The sequence below is a fragment of the Tamandua tetradactyla genome, chromosome 17 (assembly GCF_023851605.1).
Source record: "Tamandua tetradactyla isolate mTamTet1 chromosome 17, mTamTet1.pri, whole genome shotgun sequence".
Classification (NCBI taxonomy): Eukaryota; Metazoa; Chordata; class Mammalia; order Pilosa; family Myrmecophagidae; genus Tamandua; species Tamandua tetradactyla.
The window spans coordinates 6,948,069-6,970,826 of NC_135343.1; the positions used below are offsets into that span (position 1 = coordinate 6,948,069).

Genomic DNA, 22,758 nt, shown 5'->3' on the forward strand with positions numbered 1-22,758 from the left:
CGGTGTTTATCCTGTGCTCAGGGCATAAAGGCACACGCCCGTCCTTAGTCATCCTGTGTCCCAAAGAGCTCCTCCTGTGCATGTGTCCACGAAATGCAGGAGGAGCTCACAGGGTACAGCCAGAACTACAGCTACATCCAAGCAAAGTGTCCCAAACAATCCTTTCTGATGTGTGATTCTTCAGTGTTGAATTGTCTCCAAGCAAGACTTCTTGAGGGCTCCTTGTGTTTGAAGGGCTTTCATTCTTTGGTTTCCACACCCGCTCGGCTTTAATCCATCCAGGCTCTGGCATCCCTTTCATTAACAGGATTCCTTTGCCATCCAGAATCTCAGCGTCTCCTCTGATGCCAACACAGCGCAAGGCCTGGTCAGTCACAAGCTCTGAGAAGGGCCACTGCCCACAATGAGGGCAGGGAAACCTCCAACCCAGGCCAATAAGAGGGGCTCTGACTGTGGCAAAGTCTGGGTCAATCTTTGGGGAAGTGTCATAGACTCTATTACTTAGAAACCTTGCATTTATCCACATATCAATTATTATTATTTTTTAATGTCAAGAGAAGCATCTGATAAACCTCTTTTGCTTCCATTTATTTCCTGCTCTCAAAATGAACAGTGGTCTAATGCCGCCAAGTAGAATGCAGGTTACATGGAAGCCTCCTGCCTGGTCTCCAGAGTTTGCCTTGCTTCGCTCCCTAAGAGGATGCAAACCTAAAACCCACAGCGTTCAATCCTGCATTCGCCACAAGGACAGGTTTTACAGCGGAAAAACCTGGGTAGGTTTTCTTAGTGAATCAATATTTATTGAATTTCCACACAACTGGTCTCTGGCCTGCCCATAAATTCCTTGAGTCACGGGCATGTGTGTAGGCTGATGTTTGTTGAGATGAAAATAAAGAGAGTAGGGCATGCTGATTGCTCTGGAATGGAAATCTCAATCGCAATTTGTCATCTTACACTGAGCTGGGGAATAGATTCCCATCCTGATTCATCTAATTATTTAAGGAAGAAATCACCCTTTAATTCAGAAAAGTTATTTTCTACAGGACCAAGGAATAAACAATAATCAAATAAGATGGTTTTAAGTGAACTGACAATTACTAGGCAAGACATGGTTAAAGGTCCTGGTTGGGTCTGAGATGTGGATGGTGTGTGATGTCTGGCGAGGTGGAAAAGCCACCTCCCTTCCTGCATTTCTCACATTAGTTATGGCTGAATTGTGACTCCCCTGAAGACGTGGTCAAGTCCTAACTCTAGATCCTGTCATCGTGACTCTATTTGGAAATAGGGTCTTTGAAGATGTGATTAGTTAAGATGAGGCCAAACCAGGTTAGAAAGGGCCCAAATCCAGGAAGACTGGCGTCCTCAGCAGGAAGATATTTGGACATAGAGACAAGCAGACGAGATAATGCCATGCGGCGATGGAAACAGAGACGAAATTGCTGCAGCTGCAAGCCAAGGAGAACCAGAGACTTCCAGTGCAAACCAGAAGCTAGGAAGAGGCATGCGAGGGTTTCAAAGGGAACATGGCCCTGACAATAACTTGATTTTGGACTCTGGGTCCCGAACGGTGGGACAAACATCTGTTGTTTAAACCGCTTGGTCTGTGATGCTTTATTATATCATCCCTAGGAAACTTAACATCAACTGTAATCTTGACTTCCTGGTAGAAAGGACATGAGCCATCACTCTTACCGACTTCATAGATCTTACTGTAAGCCTGGAAAAACCATCTAAGACCTGCTAAATGTTCCTTCAAACTACAAGCCCTTGTCCCTAGAGAGCTTCTGGGTCCTTGTGTTGGGGGAAGGACAAGGCAGTCCAGTGTGGGGGTTCACACTTCTTTTTTTGGGGGGCGGGGCATGCACAGTCTGGGAATCAAACCCAGGTCTCCCGCATGGAAGGCAAGCATTCTACCACTGAACCAACCGTGCATCCCTTCGTGCTTCTTAACCTTCCTATTATCATCCCATCCTACCCATCACGGTATCATGAACCAGAGGGGCCAGAGATTTCCCCTCCTCCCGTCCTCCTCCCCACTCCCTCACCCATATACCAATGGGGAAAATGAGGTTCTGAAAGGTTAGGATACTTCATTCTACTCGAGCAACTTTTCTTGGCTATTTTGTCTCATAGAAACCACCCACCTCATACTATTCCATCTTCCTGAAAATCACTTTCTCCTTATTATCGGATCAGATTCATTTTCCAAATTACCTCTTCCAGGAACAAGGGTGGAGTGATAACACTCAATACAAATAGGCCCCGGTGGTGGGAATCAGGAAAATAGCCACCAATTAAATCTAGTAGCTTTGCTGTGAAGCTTTATGGAAAGTCCAGGGACCAGAAGATTAGGGCAATGAAAATTTGGGGGAAAAATTCATAACTCATTCAATGGGGTGGAGTATCCTGGGCTGGATTTACAGATTCACTAAACAATTCTTTAAGGTCCCTATAAATCTGTAACATAAGAGATAGTATTAGTTTCTTTCATCATTCTCACCAAATTGGCTTCTCCAGGCTTCAGTTACAGAAGTTCCATCTGCTGTGTATTTTTTCGTTATTAAGCTTGCTGAGATATTTTCGAGTCCCAGATGCTCAATGTCCTTCATCCATTTCAGTTTGTATCTAACTTTATCTTAAATACACAGGCCAGTTAATGGACCTCGATAGTCTTGAGGGACATGGCATGTGTCATCCCATATGGGAGTTACCCAGTGAAAAGCAATTCTTAGCTCTGTGCCAAGCACATAGTGCAGCTTTGACAACAACCAGATTTCAGGGTTAATGCATTTAATTTGCTAGATCTAGGGTATAAATCAATACTAAGCCAATCAGCAAAGGTTCACGAACTATTATCTATCCTGAGAAGGAGACCATAGTGAGAATTTTGTTACTTTTCCTAATGAAGGGGTTCAAGCTGAGGAATGCCAGGTTCTTATTTAGGTTTTGAAAGATTATTCTGGCTGCTGGATTGAGGATGAATTAAAGATGAAAAAGTGTGGGTTGACCAGTCACGGCATAACTGTAATATATGCTCTCAGACTAGATAATAGCTAAAAATGGAAAGTGGTTTATCTTCTGACTCTCTCTCTCGCTCCCTCCCTACCAAACCATCAATCATCTCTATCAGCCACTTATATCTACCTACCTACCTACCTACCTACCTATCTGTCTATCCATCCATCCATCTTTCTACCTATCCATCCATCATCTCATCAATCATTGATATCGATCATCTACCACCGACCTATATCTATTTACCTATCATCTCATCTCTATCTCTATCTCATCAATAATCTATCATCCATCTATATCTATCTATATATCTACCTACCTACCTATTGTACATCTATAATTTATCTTTGTTGATTTATTACGCACATAGCATTATATATATATACCTGTCTTTTCTATCGATCGACTTCCCTTGAAGTCCTACCAGCTGCTCCCTTGGGTGGGCTGCATCTCCTCTCCTCCACCACCCAACCCTGCTTTGCCCTTGTCCCTTGGAGGCCTCCCTGTCCTGGACCACCCCTTGTCAGCGGAGGCAGTGCACACTAGCCTGTCCTGGCCCGGTCTGCAGGAAACTGAATTCAGGTTTGCACTTGAAAGGACCCCTCTCCAGGGGACACTGGTGGGCCCTACAGGAGAGGGGAAGGCACCCCTCTGCCTTCCCTCAGGCCCACGGCCCTGTGGTTTCCACCCTGTCTGAGCTCGTGGAGGAGGCTGTGCAGAGAACCACTGTGGACGGGTAAATTGTTCAGCCCCTGGGGGCTCCCTAGCACCATCGCTGCCCTGTGGGCCCACAGGAGGCCGGAGCTGCGTCATGAACAAAGGCCCAGTTCTGGCTTCATCCCCCTACGATGAAACGGTGGCGGGGGGGGGGCTCCAGCCACTTCCCCATGTGCACGGCAGGGCACGTGACTACACAGCATGCTCTGAACGTGCCTCTGAAGAGGCTGCAGTGAGGTGTTTTCAGTTCACAGGGTCCCTGCTTCATGCAACGACAGCGAGTCTCATTTCTCTGAGCATGAGCCTGACATCGAGGTGAAAGGATCAGGGTTCTTAATTGATCATCAGCATCATGAGAAATGGGTCTTTTCTGAATCCCCCTGCTCTGTGGGAGACACTCAAGTGCTTAGAACTGAGCCCTGATCCCTCTGTGACAGTCTCCGGGTGCTGGGATTGGGTGGGTGGGGCAGATGGTGGCCCTTTGCGGGGGCTTTTCCCAGGACGGTGCAGGCAGGGCCACTGCCGCCCGAGGCTTTGTGGTGCTCCAGCGGCCCCAGGAGCCCCTCACTTTTCTTGCCTTTTCAAGAAATCTGTCTCTCAGGGCTGAGCGTGGGCTTTGACTTGTTAACCCCCTGAGCCCGATGTACCCCAGGCTGTGACGCCCAAACCTAAAACGTGCTGCTGACGGAGGAATGCGAGCCGTACCCCGAGTCCCACCTGGGCTTGAGCAGTTCCTGGGAAGCGGGAGGTCCCGGGTGATGGCAGAAGTCCCGTCACTTGGTGAGCAAGATGCTTCGGAGCTAAATGCCTCCTGCGGCTAAACTTAGTTTTGTAGGTATTTATTAAGTCACAGTTTCACACTCAAACACTGCAGGGAGGAAGGGAAGTTCGACATGCAGACCTAGACCCAGGAGGGCCCAGGGGTGGTGGCTCACCCTACCCCGCCCAGGGCAGAGCTACCGGTGCTGGGTAGGGCCTGGGGTGGCCCCTGAGCCCATGTGCTGCTCATGCCATTCATTCATTCGTCTCCCAGGGCAGCTGCGCCCCAGGTTCTGTCAAGCGGTGCAATGACAGCTTCCAGGACTTCTCATCCTGGGAATATACGTCTAGTAATACAAATGCTTGACTGACTGAGAACCGCGAGAATACTCCATCCTAAAGGAAACATGACTTGTCCTGGCTTCTTGCCATAACCTGATGGGAAACTGGGTCGGCTGAAGGGCCCCCAGCCCCACCAGCCAGCTCTTTTATTGTCAGTGCTCCAGAGGGAGCGACCCGAGGGGCCATAGGGACTCATCCAGGCTGCAGCCCACAGTTTGCTGTTCCTTTGATTATCCTCCAAAAGAACTAAGAAATCTGATTGGTCGTGTTTTTCACATCAAGCATGAAGTGTTATAGAATTGCGGAGTCCAGCTGAATCTTCAGTTTTCTAAAGAATCCCCACAGTTTACACAAGAAGTGACAGAGGCCCCAGAGATTGAGTGACTCACCCAAGGCCCCCCTGTGGCATTTCTGCTCCACGGGCCGGTCCTTCTCCCGCAGCCCCACAGCAGCTTCATGTGGACACTTCACTGGTGGGATCTGGGTTCAAGCTTTGCCTTTTACATTCAGACAACGGTTCTGGATCAAACTTGCACGTATGCTTAAATGCCTTTAGGAGTCTTTTCTTTAAGAGTGTTTGAGAACGGGTGTTAAAGGATTCAGGGTTTTGACTGCATGCATCTCTAAAGATAGAAATTAATTTGAAAAACAATATCCTCCTGTGCTACATTTGCCGTAGAGACAAGCAACTGGCTCTTCCTTCACCAAACCCCCTTCTCTGTCCATTTCCCCAGTAACCCGAGCCTCCATTTACCCACCCAGGTACTGTATAAGGCACGCTGCATATGTTTCCAACCCCCACAATAACCCTATAAGGTGGCAATTATTACTTCCATTTTGCAGATGGGGAAACGGAGGCTCAGAGAGGTTAAATAACTTGCCCCAAATCACACAGCTCGGTGAGCGGTGGAACCGTATTATCTGAAACCAAGACCACACTCTTCCCACTTCCAGTTGATGAAGACATCAGCTTACACCTCAGTTTAAATAGCTGCCGAGTGCTTGCCACAGCCCCATGGGGCGGAGAGAAACCCACCCTCCTGCCTCTCTGCCCCAAACCTCCTGGGGCCCGGGCTGGTGAGGCCACACCTGCTCACCTGCAGAACTCGCGATCAGATTCCGGCAGCAGCAGCGAGGCCATGGGATTCTTCATCAGGTCGGCCACGGCAGGGTCCTGCAGGGTCACGTAGAAGAAAGGGACGCCGGTGCTATTGTTGAAGGGGCCGTCGCTGATGGGCAGGCAGTTTCCAAATGGCAGCCCTCGGATCTGAGGAAACACCAGAGAAGGTGTCTGTAATGCACAGGTGTGAGCTGACCTGAGCCGAGAGATGAGCTTGCGCGCCCAGCCATGGGAGGTACAACCCTAGGGGCATGAACCGAGCAGGGCATGGCGGTGACTTCGACCACCTTCTCCGTTTTATTCAATTTAATGTTACTTGGGGGTGGGGCAACAGATTGTACGGGGGGGTGCTGAAGCCTTCCCCACAGGCTCCCCCTTGATCCTCCATGGCTTTTACTGCTATTCCCAAGTCCTTGGCCACTTCCAGGACAGAATTTAAAGTCTTACCTTGACCACCATAACTGGAACTTGCTTTTACTGCTTCTTTCAGGGCCACACCACTTTCTCACGTAGTAGTCACATTTTAAAATTGTAATCAACTTCATTATTGATTACAATATGCGAGCTAGGGGAATGTGGCTTGTTACACTTTTAGCTGGTTTAGGGTGGGTGAAGTTCTTACACATTTACAGAAACACCTGTCTTGGGTTTTCCCAAATTCTGCTGGGTAAAGCACCCCCACCTCCCATGAGCTTTATCCCTAACGACTGCAACTCATTGTTAGCTCAGAACTCATGGCTTGTCTCTGTCTTCGAGATGTGGCATGACAAAGGCGGGTGGAAATGTCATAAGGGATGGCTTTTAATTTAAAAATCTTCTAAGGAGAAAAAAAAAACAGAAAAAGTTTCAAAATTAAAATTAAGTAAATAAATAAAGATCTTCTAAGGAGTCCTCTAGAATGGTCATGTAACTTCGTTCACAACTTCTGTTTTTCAGCTTGTTATAAACTGCCCAGAGTCATGATTTGCACATAGAGTAGGAACTCAGTAAATACTTTCTGAATTTATTGAATTTGGAATAAATGTCAATATTGGAAAGGAAAACTCCTAACTAAGAAGAGTGATGTTCAAAGTTAAAACGAATGTCTACACTTTTAATCACTTGAAGATATTTGTGTTTTAAACCAAGCTCAGCTTGATATTTAAATCAACTGATTTCTTTAGATGTCTTGGGAGCATCAGGTGGAACTGTGAAAAATCATTTGGATGCTGTGAAGACCCAACTGGCACGAAATCTGACAGGAAAGAAGTTAAGAATATTGTCATAACTGTAATAAAGTTATCACTTAGATCAATTTCTTTTAAAGGAAAAAAGACCCTCAAAACCATCTGGTCAGCCTCTTAATTTTATAGAAAAAGGAAGCAAAGTGGAGAAAGCCACAATCTTAGAGCTGGGAAATAGAATAACCTCAGAGCTGGGCGTGAGAAACTGCTCCTTGCTCAATGTCTAAACATTCTATGAAATGCTATTATTCTGTATGAAATAAATAGTTCAAATTACTGCCTGTAATAGAACCCTTAGATCTACCTTTACAACCCTAAAAGATTTCTGGAGGATGTGTATTTATGGGAGTTTCGCCCTCAGCATTTTTTCAAGTCTTTTCAGCTGCAGATGGAACCATATCTCACAGGTGACTAAAACGTTTGTGAACTTAACCGTGAAAATTGCAGCCAACAGTTCATTCTGCCATTTACCACACTTTCCAAAATAAATCTCCTTTCAAGAAAAAATTCTTGAGCTCGATTTTTTTTTTTAATGTAAATGTCCACAAAGGCCCTGGTGGTCTCTGATGGGTGAGTAGGGAGCAGGGAAGAAGTCCGGGGTCGGGGGACAGAGCTGTGCGCTGGGTGGGGCTGCTGTGTGCTTCTCGCCAATTCCCGAGGCAGCCCCGGCTGCGGCCAGCGCTGTGCACCTCGGGCAGTCAGCCCTTCAGTCCCCAGCAGCCTGGCAGGCCCCCGGTCAGGCTAAGAGAAGCCACTCTGGCCCCATCATCTTCCTGGTGCACACGGTCCAACCCGGCCCACTGGGCGCCCGGCTGGCCCCGACCTGGACAAGAGCTCGAGAGCGGTCCCCAGCGTCCCCCTGTCTCCTGCCACGCGCCCGATGTCCAGGCCACCCTCCCTCGGGCGGGTTGGGGCCCGGCCCTTACCAGGGAAGCCCCTCCGGGCCCGGGGGGCGCCTTACCTTCTCCTGGGCGGACACGGTGGCCAGGCAGCCCCAGCTGTGGGCGTGGGCCAGGAAGCGGGCGGTGCCGGGGCGCTGCCTCCGGGCCGCGGGGACGCCGCTGTCCCGCCGGTAGGAGAACATCCCCGGCGGGGCGGGGGGCGGCCTGGCGCGGCCGGCGCTCGCCCGGGGCCGCAGGTGCGCGTCCTCCTTGTGAGCCGAGGCCGGGAAGCTGCGCTGCCAGAGGCTGCTCGAGTCCTCCAGCAGCGCGGGCAGCGCGTCCTCGGTGGAGGCGCTGTCCAGCTCCTCGTCCACCTCGCTGGTGACGGCCCAGGACACGGAGCTCACGATCACGTAGCCCGCGGCGGGCGACAGCAGGACGCTGCAGCACAGCAGCCAGGAGAGGCCGGGCCCGGACATCTTGCAGCCGGGGGTGGCCCCGCCGCGGGGACCGCCAGTCGCGCGCCAGCGCCCGGGCAGGACGACAGCGCCCTCCTGCGGCCGAGCCCCGGGAGCCCGAACCCCGTTCCGACTGCGCGCAGCGCTCCCGGGGAGCTGTCCCCGGCCAAGCCCTGGGGAGGTCCCTTAGAGCATCGCGCCCCGCGGGGCAGTCCAGGCTCCCGGGACAGCAGACTCTGGCCTCCAAGGCGCTCGTCCTGTGCCAGGTCCGGAGAGGGCTCCTTGCGTGCAGGTGGGGCCAGCCAACACCGGGCGCTCAAATCCCGACTCACTGCCACGCCTCCACGCTCCGGCTGGGAGGCCCCACGGGTCACCTAATCTCAGTTATTCCCCCATCAGACAATGGAGAGGATAATAATGGCGTTAGCGGTTGAATTGCATCCCACCTCCCAAAGCTATGTTCGAGTCCTGACTCGGGGTCTGTGAATGTGACCTTATTTGGAAACAGGGTCTTTGAAGAAGTGATTAGGAAAGATGTGGCCCTAATCCAGCGTGAGTGGTGTCCTTATGAAAAGAGAGAAACTTGCACAGAGCCAGGACAGGACAGCCCTGTGGTAGAGGTGGCAGAGGGCCAAGGGCTGCACCTGAGCCTGGGAGCAGCACGGCTGGCAGCCGCTGGAAGCTGGAGGCTCCGAGAGGGCGCTCCCCGCAGGGCAATGCCGACGCCTCGGTTTCTGATTTCTGGTCTTCAGAACTGACAGTGCATTTCTATTTTTTTTTTTTTTCAGACACCCAGTTTGTGGTTCTTTGTCCTTGTGGCAGTCCCAGGAAACGAAGACAAATTGTATCTACCTCATGAAGGTGCCGGGAGGATTCAAGGGGTTAAGATTGATGAGGCTTGGAACACTGCGTCGTATGGAGTAAGGCTCTTACATTTTGTCAAATAAAGTACAAGGTAAGGATTATCAGCGCTGTTTTCCAGAGCAGAAAAGTGAGTAACTGGTGAAGGTGAGATTAGCAAAGAGAATAACTCGTTCTTACCCTTTGCCATGACAGGAGGGCATTGCCACCGACCCCCCTAAAAGCAGAATTAACTTATTTATTTAGAGGCTAAAATAAAGGGAAGCCAGCACCCCGAAAGAGAATTGCATGCTCTGATGGATGAAAAATTGTATTGTTTTTAACAATGAGGTTTTGCAGATGTCACAAAAACTTGAAATTATCTACTTTTATTACCTTCACTTATGGGGTCCTCAACTTGCCTGTCCAGGAGACATTATCCACTCTAGATTTGCTACCTAGAATCCAATTGTCCTGCTTCGAATTTCTTTGGGATGAAAAGCACTTGAAATCGCCCGACTTTTTTCAAGGTATTTTGATAAATGTTACGTTGTCTGGTAACTGAGGATCCGCTGTCTTCCCCACCCCCACTCAGGCTACCTTTTTCTTAAGAAAATCTACTTAAGTTCTAGAAGAATCATTTTTAAGAAGGAGAATCCCATCTCATCCCATTTTTAAAGTGTAAAAGCTTTACTTTTTGGCACAATGAGACAATAGTGGGATATTGAATTATGAGATATTTGACTGTCTTGGATGTTTGACTTAACATTCCCCAGGGTGGGGCATGGTGGGTTTCATACCCTGTAATACAACCCGTGCTAAATGGTGGTTCGGACTCAGTCATGCATTTGATATCAGTTGACCATTTTACATTACGTCTATTCCATGTTTTTTTAGTAGAGATCTTGGATCTCCCTGTCAGAACTGTGTGTGCTCTGTAATGTCCTTGGTTGTGGTCATGCAGTTTTCCCCGTAACATTATGTGCTGTGAAAGATCAGAAGTGCGCGTATGTGGTGAAAATGATGTAAAATTGTGAATCAGCAGGATTCACGAGGTAATGGCTTATCAACATTTGAATTAACTGCTACTTGATATCCTCTAAAGGAAAACTTGCCTCCAAATATCAAGCTGTAAAGTCACTGAATGACTTTAGAAAAGAATTACAACTACACGGCTTCTTAGATTTGCACTTTGTACATTAAGAATTGTGTACACATACTCTGAAGTTCTATAACTACTTGTTCAAGTGTGCTTTGAAATCTATCACTTTTCTGCATGTGTGGTATATTTCACAATAAAAAAAGTTTAAAAAAAAGAAAATCTACTTAATTTCCTCAACACATTCCAAGATGCTTCCACCAAACCCACCTATGCTTTCCTAGAACCCTGAGGCCCCTGGCGTTCCCTCTAGCCTTGGGCACAGCTGGCCTCTCTCCTCCTTCCAGTCTTTTCTTTTCTCCCTGGCTGTACCTTCTCAATCTTCTGTCTGGACTCCCTCTTCTGTCCACCCATAAACTTGATATCCCATCGGGAGTTCTGTCTTTGGCCTCCCCCTCTTTTTCTCTATATGCTTCCTGTGCGGTTTCACCTATGCTCACAGCTTCTCCCACCCTCTGTGCGCTGCTGCTCCCTGACCTAAATCTCCAGCTTGTCATGCTCACTCTCGCTCTGTTCCTCTGTCTCCCTCACCTCTAGAATGACGTGTCCAGTGGGTTTGGAGAGGCAGTGTAGCAAGTCATTAAAAACATGGGCTCAGGCGGGCCATGGTGGCTCAGCAGGCAGAGCTCTCGCCTGCCATGCCAGAGACCTGGGTTCAATTCCCGGGGCCTGCCCATCCCCAAAACAAGACAAAACGAAACAAAAACCATGGACTCATTGGGATGTATATTTTAGATGGGTTATTTTGTGTATGAATATATCTCAATAAGATTTGCATTTAAAAAATAGGACTCTAAGGCCAGGCAATAATGGCACAGTGGCAGAGTTCTCACCTGCCATGCTGGAGACCTGAGTTCAATTCCTGGTGCCTGCCCATGCAAAATAAATAAATAAATAACAATAATAAAAAAAAAAAGGACTCTAGATTCAAATGGATCAAACCCTGCTCTGTGGTGTACTAGCTGCTTAACCCTTCTGATTCTTCATTTCCTTGTTTGCAAAATGTGGTTAGTCATGTCTGCCTCATTGGGGTGTTCTGATTAAAGAAGGGGTGTTGGATGTGAAGGCCTTTGTGGTGGGATGTGTGTATATCACCCACTCTTTATTCCTCCCCAGAGGAGACGGAACTTCCGTTCCACTCCCTGGAGGCATCTGACTCCTGCCATCTCCTGGCAGGGAGTGTGATTCATCTGACGCAATGTCCTTGTCTCGGTCCCTGCAAGGTTATTCTTGGCATGGTTTCTTCTCCCCCCTCTCCTCCCTTCCCTGGGCTGCCCCACCCTGGAGAAGTCGTGGGCTTATCCTTCTCTGTGTGTGGATGAGGGACTGAGGTCGGTTGCAGCATCTAATAGGACTCCTAAGTGATCAAAATGTCCCGATTAGCTTTACCCCTACTAAGCGTTCTGATTCCTGTGTTTTATTTCCCAGTAAGAACGAAGAGTGAGTCTCAAAAGGGATTTAAGAGGTTGAGCAATAATTACCCCACAAACCCCAGCACGTAACATGTGATGGGTCATAGCAAGTGGCCAATAAATGACAGTCACTACTATTTATCTTCTGGCCATTTCCCCCTCAATATCCAACAGAGCTCTCACACTCGACTTTTGGGAGGCAATTCTCCATGGATTTCTTGCATTCAAATAGAGTCTTGTTTAAATAGCCTTGGACGCTAGAAATGGTGTATCCTCCAGGAGTGATTTAGAGACCTATTTCCCTGGGGAAAGCCTTCCCTCCCCTACCCCAGAGACATTTGCCTACATTCCAAGGTAATAAAATTAGAGACCCCACCCTCCTTTTCCTTGGAGATTTGCTTGCACTGTAGAGTAATATCTTCCTTTGGAAGAGAGAATGGGTAGGTCAACAGCAGCTCTAATAAAAGCTCAGAGTGTCATGCTTTCAGAGTTCCTCTCCTGTGGTGTATATACAGGTAACCTCTAGCCTTTATTGCCTCCCCCTGAGAGGCCTGGGGTGTAGGGGACCATGCAAGGTATCGCTCTGGCTGCTGTTTTTGCTTTGAGTAACAAATGTTCTATTTCTCTGACCTAGGGGTCTTGTGTTCTTCTACACACATACACATACACACAAATATACACAAAACTGGTCAGGCTAACTAGCTAGTTTGTGGTTGAAGGAAATTTTCAGCCCCTTCACAGTTTGTGACTTAAACACAGCCTCCTTCCAAAATCACGGCTCCTCCCACATTTTCCATCTCAGCACATGACACCAGCATCTATCATGGAGCTGGTTCAAACCCAGGTATCACCTCATGTTTAAAATACACAAAATCCTCCTACTCACCATGACCTGAATATTATATCTCCGTAATAATTTTAACCACATAGTATCTGCTCTCTTATTTCCATACTTTCTCCCATTATTATTGTTCACTGGATTTCTCCCCATTCCTTGCTACAAATCCTTCGATGGCTCCTCACTGCCAACACGATGAGGTCCAATCTCCTTCACTCAACACGGAGGTGCTGCATAACTTGCTCCTTGATTATGTCCCTGTCTTCATCTCTCAGTCCTGCCTCTCTCTCCCACGCTCTTCGCTGCAGATATATTGGCCTCCTTGCAGTTCCCTAAAGAGTGAACACCCATAGATTTGCCATTTAGAATCCACAATTGACATTTTGCTGCATTTGCATTATCATCTTTTGCATTATCTATCTTGAACTTTATACAAATGGAATCTACTTATGTATTTTATTCTGTATCTTACCATTTTCCCTTAAAATTATTCGGCTATTGCTAAGGAAGCTAACTAAGTGCAGGCGTAGACTGATAGCAGCTCACCTCAGCTATATCCCTTGCTTTCTGCCTCAGGGAATCTCTGCCAACTACTACATCGGACATTTGAGGAGCTCTGCTCAGCCATATGAAGACCTGGAGATGTAGGGAGCTAACATGCCTTGGAACAACCTTTGCAAAGCATAATTGGACAATTCTGAAAGCCATTCTACACAGAGCCGCAGAGAGTGTTCAGCAGAATTGACCCCCAGTTGCCCAGAGCGTTGACCAACTCAATGATGCACCCTTGGAATGGCTTCTCTTCCTCTCTGTTCTGGTCATTCTAGTCCCCTCTCCCGTTCTTTAAGACCAGCTCCCCAAATAAACTACCTGCATGCAGCCCCTTGTCTCAGACTCTGCTCTTTGAGGGAACCCAAACTAAAGCACTGTGCACACGTGCAAGAGTTTCTCTGGAGTATAGACTTCATAGACCTGTGGGTTGTGGGTCATGAATCTTTTTTGTACCGACTTTGTAAGAATAGATTATATTTTCTGCATTCTAGTCTTTTGGGGGTTAAATGTGTCCCAAATGGTCTTTGGCTTTGGTCTTTTTATTCTTTTAATGGAGTCTTTTAATGAAGCTCTGAAGTTTAATATCGTCCAATTTATTAATCTTTTCATTTGTATTAAGACTATTTGAGTCTTATTTAAATATTTTCTATAGCTTTGTCTTCCATATTTAGGTCTTTAATATACATAGAATTAATTTTGCCACATGGTATGAAATAGGAATCCAATTTTAGTTTTCCCATATAGACACTCAATTGCCCCAGCATCACTTTTTTTTTAAAAAGCAGTTTTATTGAGATTTATTCACATACTATACAATCCATCCAAAGTATACAATTAATGGTTTTTAGCGTATTCACAGAATTTTATATTCATTACCACAATCAGTTATAGAACATTTCCATTACTTCAAAAAGAAAAATTCCGTACCTATTAGAAGTTATCTCGCAATCCCTTTATCTTCTCCAGCTGTGCATAACCACTAATCTATTTCTATCTGTATAGATTTCTTCATATTTACATTTTATACAAGTGTAATCATACACTATGTAGAACTCTGTGCCTGATTTTTAAGAAAAAATGATTAGTTTCTTAAATTAGAGAGGTTGCATGTTTACAGAAAAATCATGTAAAAAATATTATGTCGCCATACATCCCTTATTGTTGACACTTTGCTGGCGGTACCTTTGTTACGGTTGATGAAATAATATTAAAATATGACTAATAACCATATTCCATGATGTTCCCCCATATATCACCCTATTATTAAACCTTGTGTTAATGTGGTACATCTGTTACAATCCATGAAAGAGCGTTCTTATACTTGTACTATTTAACCTTAGTTGTCCCCAGCAGGTTCACTGCGTTCTATAGTCCCATGTTTTATCTTCTAAACTTTCATTTTGGTAACATACAGGGCTTCAAACTTCCCCTATCAAACACATTCACATACATAATTCAGTCCAGCATCATTTTTTTAAAAGTCCATATTATCCCACCGCTCTGCAGTGTCACTTCTTTCCTGTATCAAAGGCTCTATACGTTTGGTTCTGCTTCTGGTCATCTCTGGTCTGTCTATTATGTTCCATTAGCTTTTCTATTCTATCACTAACACCGCATTGGTTACACACACCATGGTTTTATAAATCTTTGTGTTTGGTAGGCCATGCCCCTTCCCCTGTAGATTCTACTTCTTGGTCCTTTGCATTTCAATATTAAAAAAAAAAAAACTATTGGAATTTGTATTGCAACATTAAAACAAAAAAAAGAACCATAAAAGAGAAGAATAGTGAGTCTTTCAAAATGTAAACACGGAATGTTGCTTCCTTTATGTAGATATTCTTAAATGTCTCTCAACACAGTTGTATAATTTTCTCTGTAGAGGTCTTTCATGTATTTTGTCGGATTTATTTTTAAGCACTTCGGGTTTTTTATAAATGGCATCCCCTTCAAAATTTTGCATAAAAGATTGTTGTTGATACATATATAATTAATTTTTATTTTTGTTGAGGCGTAATTTGCACACCATACAATTCACCAATTTTAAGTTTATAATTCTATGGGTTTTGACAGAGTGTGCAGTTGTGTAATCAACACCACAATCAAGATATAGAACATTTCTACCTCCTCGAAAAGTTCCTTAGGCCTCTTTGCAGTTTACCCCGTTCCCTGTGCCCTGCTTCTGGTAACTGCTCATCTGCTTCATTTCACGTAGGTTTGCCTTTGCTAGATTAGTCTTTTGTATCTGGCTCATCTCACTTAACACAATGCTGCTAAGATTCATACCATGTTGTTCAGTGTATCAGCAGTGTGTCCTTTTTATTGGTGAGCAATATTCCCTTGCACAGATATACCACGATTTTCTTATTAATTTACCTGTTGGTAGACATTTGGTTTGTTTCCAGTTTGGGGCTATTGCAAATAAAGCTACTATGAGCATTCACATACAAGTATTTGTGGGGACACACGTTTTAATATATCTTGAGTAAGTACTTAGAAGCGCGATAGTTTATAGTAAGTGTATGTTTACTTTCATAAGAAAATTTCAAGCTTTTTTCCAAAGTGGCTGTACCATTTTCCATGATGTGCTGGTCTGAAAGGAAGTATGCCCCCTAGAAAAGCCATATTTTAATCAAAATCCCATTTCATAAAAATAGAATAATACCTATTCAATACTGTATTTTTGAAACAGTAATCAGATCATCTCCCTGGATGATGTGATTTAGTCAAGAGTGGTTGTTAAAACTGGATTAAGTGATGACATGTTTCCACCCATTTGGGTGGGTCTTAATTGGTTTATTGGAGTCCTATAAAAGAGGAAACATTTTGGAGAATAGGAGATTCAGAGAGAGCAGAGCAGAATGACATAGCCACGAGAAGCAGAGTTCACCAGCCAACAACCTTTGGAGATGAAGAAGGAAAATGCCTCCCGGGGAGCTTCATGAAACAGGAAGCCAGGAGAAGTTAGCAGATGACGTCATGTTCTCCATGTGCCCTTCCAGATGAGGAAGGAACCCTGACCATGTTCATCATATGTCTTTCCAGATGAAAGAGAAACTCTGACTGTATTTACCATGTGCCTTCTCACTTGAGAGAGAAACCGTGAACTTCACAGCCTTCTTGAACCAAGGTATATTTCCCTGGATGCTTTTTTTTTTTTTTTTTACATGGGCAGGCACCGGGAATCGAACCTGGGTCCTTGGGCATGGCAGGCAAGCACTCTTACCTGCTGAGCCACCGTGGCCTGCCCCCCTGAATGCCTTTGATTGGACATTTCTATAGATTTGCAATTGGGACATTTTCGCGGCCTTAGAACTGTAAACTAGCAACTTATTAAATTCCCCTTTTTAAAAGCCATTCCGTTTCTGGTATATTGCATTCTGGCAGCTGGCAAACTAGAACACATGATCACTGAAACCATATGACAATTCCAGTTATTCCATATCCTTGTTGATGCTCGGTGTCCAGTGACTGTTTAATTTTAGCCATCCTAGTTGGTGTGGAGCAGTAAGTGGTACATAGTGATATTCTGGTGTTAATTTGTATTTCCCTAATAATTAATGTTGTTGAACATTTTTGCATGCATGTACTTCCCTTTTGTATATCTTCTTTGGTGAAATATTTTGCCCATTTTAAAATCTGGTTGTTTGTCTTCTTATTACTGAGCTGTGAGAATTATTTTATATATTGCCCATATAAGTCCTTTATCAGACATGTTTTGCAAAAATTTTCTCCCAGTCTTGCATTTTCATTTTCTTAACAATGTCTTCTGAAGAGCAAATATTTTTTCATTTTGATGATGTCCAATTTATCAATTCTTTCCTTTTATGGCTTTTCTTTTAATGGTTTTATGTGAGGTGATAAGTTCCTTTCATTTTTCTTGGGCACCTTGAATCTGTGGAGTGATATTTTTCGCCAGTTCTGAAAAATTTTCAGCAATTCCTTAAGTATTGTCTCTTTCTCATTTTTTTAAAAGCAGAGTTTAAACCTTTTCTATAGTCAATGTTTCCAATCTGTCTTCATGTCTTTTGTCTTTTTGTGCTACTTTTTAGATAATCTCTCTTGATTTATCTTCTAATACAAAAATTATTCCTTCAGCTACATAAAATCTGCCACTAAACTCAAGAATTAAGTTTGTTTTTATTTTAGTATTTTTTTTTAGGTAAAATTTACAAACATTTATTTTACATACATTAAAATGCATGGATCTTAAGTGTACAATCTGACATGTTTTAATAAATATGTATACATATATAACTACTAATTCAACCAAAATATATGACATTTTCACAATCCAGGAGAGCTCCCCATGTTCTCTCCCAGTCAGTCCCCAGGGGTCACTGTTATGGTTTCTTCTATTTTTGCATCTTTTATAAACATGTGTTTTTTTGTCTCTGATATAAATATACTAAAATTGGTTTATCCATTATCCCATTGATGCATGTTAATGTTTTTCCTCCCTTTTATCTAATTATAAATAAAGCTACTGTAAGTCTTTCTTTTTTAAAATTTTAAAAATAAGGAAAAATAATGTCATATTTATTGAGTGCTTAATAAGCAAACAAACAAACAAACCAAGCCAAAGGGAAAAAATGGCTGACATCTTTTCCTGGGATCAAAAACCAAGTCATGAAAATAAGGATAACAGATAAACATTTATCAAGTGTTTATTATGTACCAGGCACTATACAAAATAGTTTTATATGCATTATCTTATTTAATCATCGTAGCAAACCAGTAATGCCCATTTAATGGAAGAGGAAACCAAATCACTAGTAAGTGTTTCGCCAAACGTACTCTATGGCTGATGAGTAGCCCGGCAATAGGAATCTCAATCCAGGTCTTGCTCCAGGATCCCTGCTTTTAAAGCCTTCCTCATGCTCTCTCTCAGTAGTAGCCTGGGTATTTTGTTAGTTGGTTTGTCCCTGTCTGCCCCGGTCTCGAGTGCCCTTACTGTCGCAGCACACCTCCACCCTTTCCCAGGCTGGCATCCTGGTTTGGGTTAGGAGTCCGTGACACACCCACCACCTAGCCAGCATCTAGACTGATCGCCTGAAGGGAGTCAGGTGTGGGATTCCCCGAGTGTCCCAGGACTGAGGATAGACCTGTGTTCCAGGTCTCCAATCTACAAAAGCTGACAGGCTTGCAGTCCCGATGTCATCACCCATCAAAAAGCAAAAATCGGACTCAGATGGAAAAACTGGAGCCTGGTAGGTGTCTTCTACACCGCACACCGTAGTCCACTGGGGAGCCACTCACAGGCCAACAGCTCTCTTTCTGGGGGTGGAAAGTAACATGGCAAGCGCACAGTCATAGAGGCTCTGTGATTTCCCACTTTCAGATAGCACAACCCGGACAGAGGGGCAGAGACAGCACTGGCTTCCTAAAGATCTGGTGGTTTGTGTGTGTGTGTGTGTGTGTGTGTGTGTGTGCGTGCGTGTGTGTGTGTGCGTGCGTGTGTGTGTGTGTGCGTGCATGTGTGTGTGTGTTTGGCAGCTATGGTGTTGGAGGGCAAAGCCATTAACCACAGAGCTTCAGAGCTACAACCTGGAACCCCAGTTTGAGCATCCTGAGGCCATTGCTTGCAGCTTGGTTCCCATTAACTGCTAACTATCTTGAGAAGCTGAATCTGCTGGGGTTGAGACCCAAGGAAATCATTGGCTGGCCGTGACACGCCAGGTGAGAACTATGTTAGTGACTGTGAACTCAGAGTAAGCTACTTAGAAGACCAAAGTTATAAGGAAGGAGGAAAAATCATTCTCTACAGTGAAATCTGGCTCCTGCCCACCCAACATTTTCCCCAGGGAGGGCCACGGTGGCTCAGCAGGCAAAGTTCTCACCTGCCATGCTAGAGACCTGGGTTCAATTCCCAGTGCCTGCCCATGCAAAAAATAAAAAACTTCATAGGAGATCAAACCATAAATGTTCTGTAAATCTGTTTGTTTCCCCAATGCTTCACACTCTAGCCTTCCATACAATTTAAAGTTTTCCAAATGTTCGTGTTATTTCACATCCTTTCACTCTTCCTGATGCTTCTTCTGCCTGCAATGCCCTTTCACTTCTAGTCCACACGGCGAACTCCTAGCCAAATGTCAGCTATCTATGGAATCTTTCTGAATCTTGCCCCCAACTGCAATCACTGCATCCTCTCGTTGCAGTTATGTCTAAAGGGCTGGAGGTGTCACTGCAGGATGCACTGTCAGAGGGCGTGGAGAGGGTGTTGCTCCTTCACTGCAGGTTCAGGGTCTCACGTAGGAGCTGGCACCAAGGAAGCACTCAACACCATCACTCAAGAAAGGCCAATCACCCTGTCCATATTGCAGGGTATTGAAAATAGGTGGTAATTCATATTTTAAAACTTTAACTTACGTGTAAAACTAAAGCAAAAATTATTTATTTGGTACAAAATTTATAATTTGATTAGTGCATTTCCTAATATAACTTATGGACAGTTTAAATGAACACCACAAGTACATGGAACCTTGAATAGGGCATGAGATTTTGTAGGTTTGTCCAGAGTGATGCCTTGATAAATCCCAGAGTGATTTGAACAGTGAATAAAAAAGTATTTGCAACTTGGGGGAATAGGGAGAAAGGGGGAAAATTCAACTTCCCTATGTGGAGAATTCTTTATGTTCTCACAAGCAGTGGGGACAACCAAAGCGATAGGCCAAGCCCTCAATCTTGGGGTTTGTTCATATGAAACTTATCCCCGCAAAGGATAGGCTAAGCCTACTTAAAATTAGGCCTAAGTGTCACCCCCAGAGAACCTCTTTTGTTGCTCAGATGTGGTCTCTCTCTCTCAGCCAACACGACAAGCAAACTCACTGCCCTCCCCCTCTCCACGTGGGACATGACTCCCAGGAGTGTAAACTTTCCTGGCAACATCAGACAGAAATCCTAGAATGAGCTGGGATTCAGCATCAAGGGATTGAGAAAATCTTCTAGACCAAAAGGGGGAAGAGAGAAATGAGACAAAATAAAGTGTCAATGGCTGAGAGATTTCAAACAGAGCCAAGAGGTTATCCTGGAGGTTATTCTTATGCATTAAATAGTTATCACCTTTTTAGTTAAGGTACATTGGAGAGGCTGGAGGGAACTGTCTGAAAATGTAGAGCTGTATTCCATAGCTATGTTTCTTGAAGATGATTGTATAATGATATAGCTTCTGCATTGCGACCGTGTGATTGTGAAAACCTTGTGCCTGATGCTCCTTTTACTATGGTATGGACAGATGAGTAAAACATATGGATTTAAAATAAATAAATAATAGGGGGAACAAATGTTGAAATAAATTGAGTAGATTGAAATGCTAGTGATCAATGAAAAGGAGTGATCAGGGTGTAGAAAAAAATAGGGGAAACAAAGGCTAAAATATATTGAGTAGATGGATATACTAGCAATCAATGAGAGGGAGGGTTAAGGGGTATGGTATGCATGAGTTTTTATCTTTTTTCTTTTTATTTCTTTTTCTGAATTGATGTAAATATTCTAGGAAATGATCATGGTGATGAATATACAACTATGTGATGATACTATGAGTTATTGATTATATACCAAGAAAGAATGATCATGTGATAAGAATGTTCGTGTTTGTATGTTGTTACGTTTAAAAAAGAAATTAAAAAAAAAAAAAGGCTGCCCACGTCCGGGTTTCTCTGTCATATGGAAAGACCCATGGCCCTTTGCTCTCAGGTTCTGGTTTCAGAATGGCTCTCTCAGCCCTCCTGTGGGTCTTTCTGGCTCCTCTTGGGACATTTTCTGTCTGTCTCCAAACATCTGTGTCCTGGTTTCATCTCTCTGCTCTCTGTGTTGGCTCTGAACCATAAGTATTTTTATGGCTCTATTTCTTTCTTTCTTTTGGGTAAATACCTAAGGCTGGAATTGCTGGGCTGTAAAATAGGTATATGTTTAACTTTATAAGAAACCATCAAACTGTTTCCCCGAATGATTTACCACTTTAAAGCCCTACCAGCAGTGTACGAGCACGACCAAAGTGGTCTGAGTGATGTGAGTGGTCATATCACTTACCCAGACAGGTGTAACTTCCTACATTTGGAGTAGGAAGTTAATTACCTGGAGAGCCATGCCACCAAATCCATAGATTTCAGATTTGTTTACTCTAAGTAATTCTAAACAATTGAAAAAGTGAGGCTAAAACATTCTTTAGATAAAGACTCTCCCACTAGCAAATGCTAATCCTTCCATTGCTAGGAGATTGGTCATTGGTCTATTTGCAAGAAGGTCTCCCCAGGAATGGGAGAAGATGGATTGCAGAATTGCAGCTTAAGTGTTACTTCCCACTCACAAATACCTTCCAGGAGAATGAGAGACTCTGTAAAAAACAGCCAAGCACAATTTCAAATCTGGGACTGGCTATCTACAAGAGGAGCCTGGGACTCTTCTTGAACCAGAAGAAAAAGGAAACTAGAAAAGCCTAGTGCGATCATTACAACACAAGAGGCAACTTGTAAGGTCTCCCATTGGCCAAAGGTGGAATAAATTTTTTTTTTTAAGATTATAGAAGTTTTATTTTTCAATATTTAGCATGTGAATATATTTTCTCAATTATATTCACATATATATACACAAATAAGATATATCAAATGACATAAATAAACATATAATTGTATCTATATAGGTAAATATAGCATACATTATTAACAGTTAAACTATTTCTCATATACTTAGTGATAGTTCTTTTGGTAAAAACATTACACATATTTTCTTCTTTACATAAAATTATAATTTACGAAGAAAGATAGTATCCCACCCACCTTCTTTTTTTTCCTTTCCCTTATCCTCTTTTAATTCTAAAACATTTTGTAACTAAAACAGAGTTTGCTTAAGTTGTTCATTGTCTACTGCTTTACACCAAACTGAACAACAATGAAGGGGGGATTTGCTGAAAGAAGATACAACTTTTCCCTTCGATGAAATATGATGATTTATTTCCTTTACTCTATTGACTACCTGTGCTTTTCTTACCTCCCTTGCAACTTTAGCTTTGCTGCTCCTTCTGTTTTCATATCTGCTGCTTTGCTCTTTCCGCCTGTCACGCCTCCACAGTGCTCACACTCGGATTCCACTTCAAAGGCAGAGTACATTTAACATGTATCTATGCTTCTAAACTCGGCTTGCATCTTTGAGGAGATGATTCATTGAACTGTAATAGAAAATGGTTCCTCCAAAAGAAGAAACTCCTTAGGTGTGGGGGAAAATAAAAATTGGTCAGTACCAATTTTAGAGACCTCTGTTGCAACTGTTCTTACGTTCACACTCTGATTACCGCAGAGGTCGCGATACGTTAAGAATGATCAGTAGAAGGAGAAGCACTGCTACTTGACAACTAACAGTGGCTTGTCTATAGGTTCAGGAACTGGCCCCAGCATGTACATAGCTGCATGACTGCAAAGGTGGAATAATTTAACCATCGAAAAGAATA

General features: G+C 44.2%; 1 protein-coding gene and 1 non-coding gene across 2 annotated transcripts in view; both read right to left on the bottom strand.

The window, feature by feature from the left end:
• CREG2 (cellular repressor of E1A stimulated genes 2) overlaps positions 1 to 8,551 on the bottom strand; it is a 35,264-nt gene extending 26,713 nt beyond the window's left edge. Inside the window, exons 1-2 of the mRNA XM_077135076.1 lie at positions 8,138 to 8,551; positions 5,931 to 6,100 (exon numbers count right to left, since the gene is read on the bottom strand). Coding sequence (XP_076991191.1) covers positions 5,931 to 6,100; positions 8,138 to 8,536 — 569 coding nt within the window. The 5' untranslated portion in view covers positions 8,537 to 8,551. The remainder of the gene's footprint in view (positions 1 to 5,930; positions 6,101 to 8,137) is intronic.
• Positions 1,861 to 1,931, bottom strand: TRNAG-UCC (transfer RNA glycine (anticodon UCC)). Its single transcript has one exon. It is a non-coding gene; the product is annotated as a tRNA-Gly (tRNA).
• Positions 8,552 to 22,758: the final 14,207 nt, after the last annotated feature.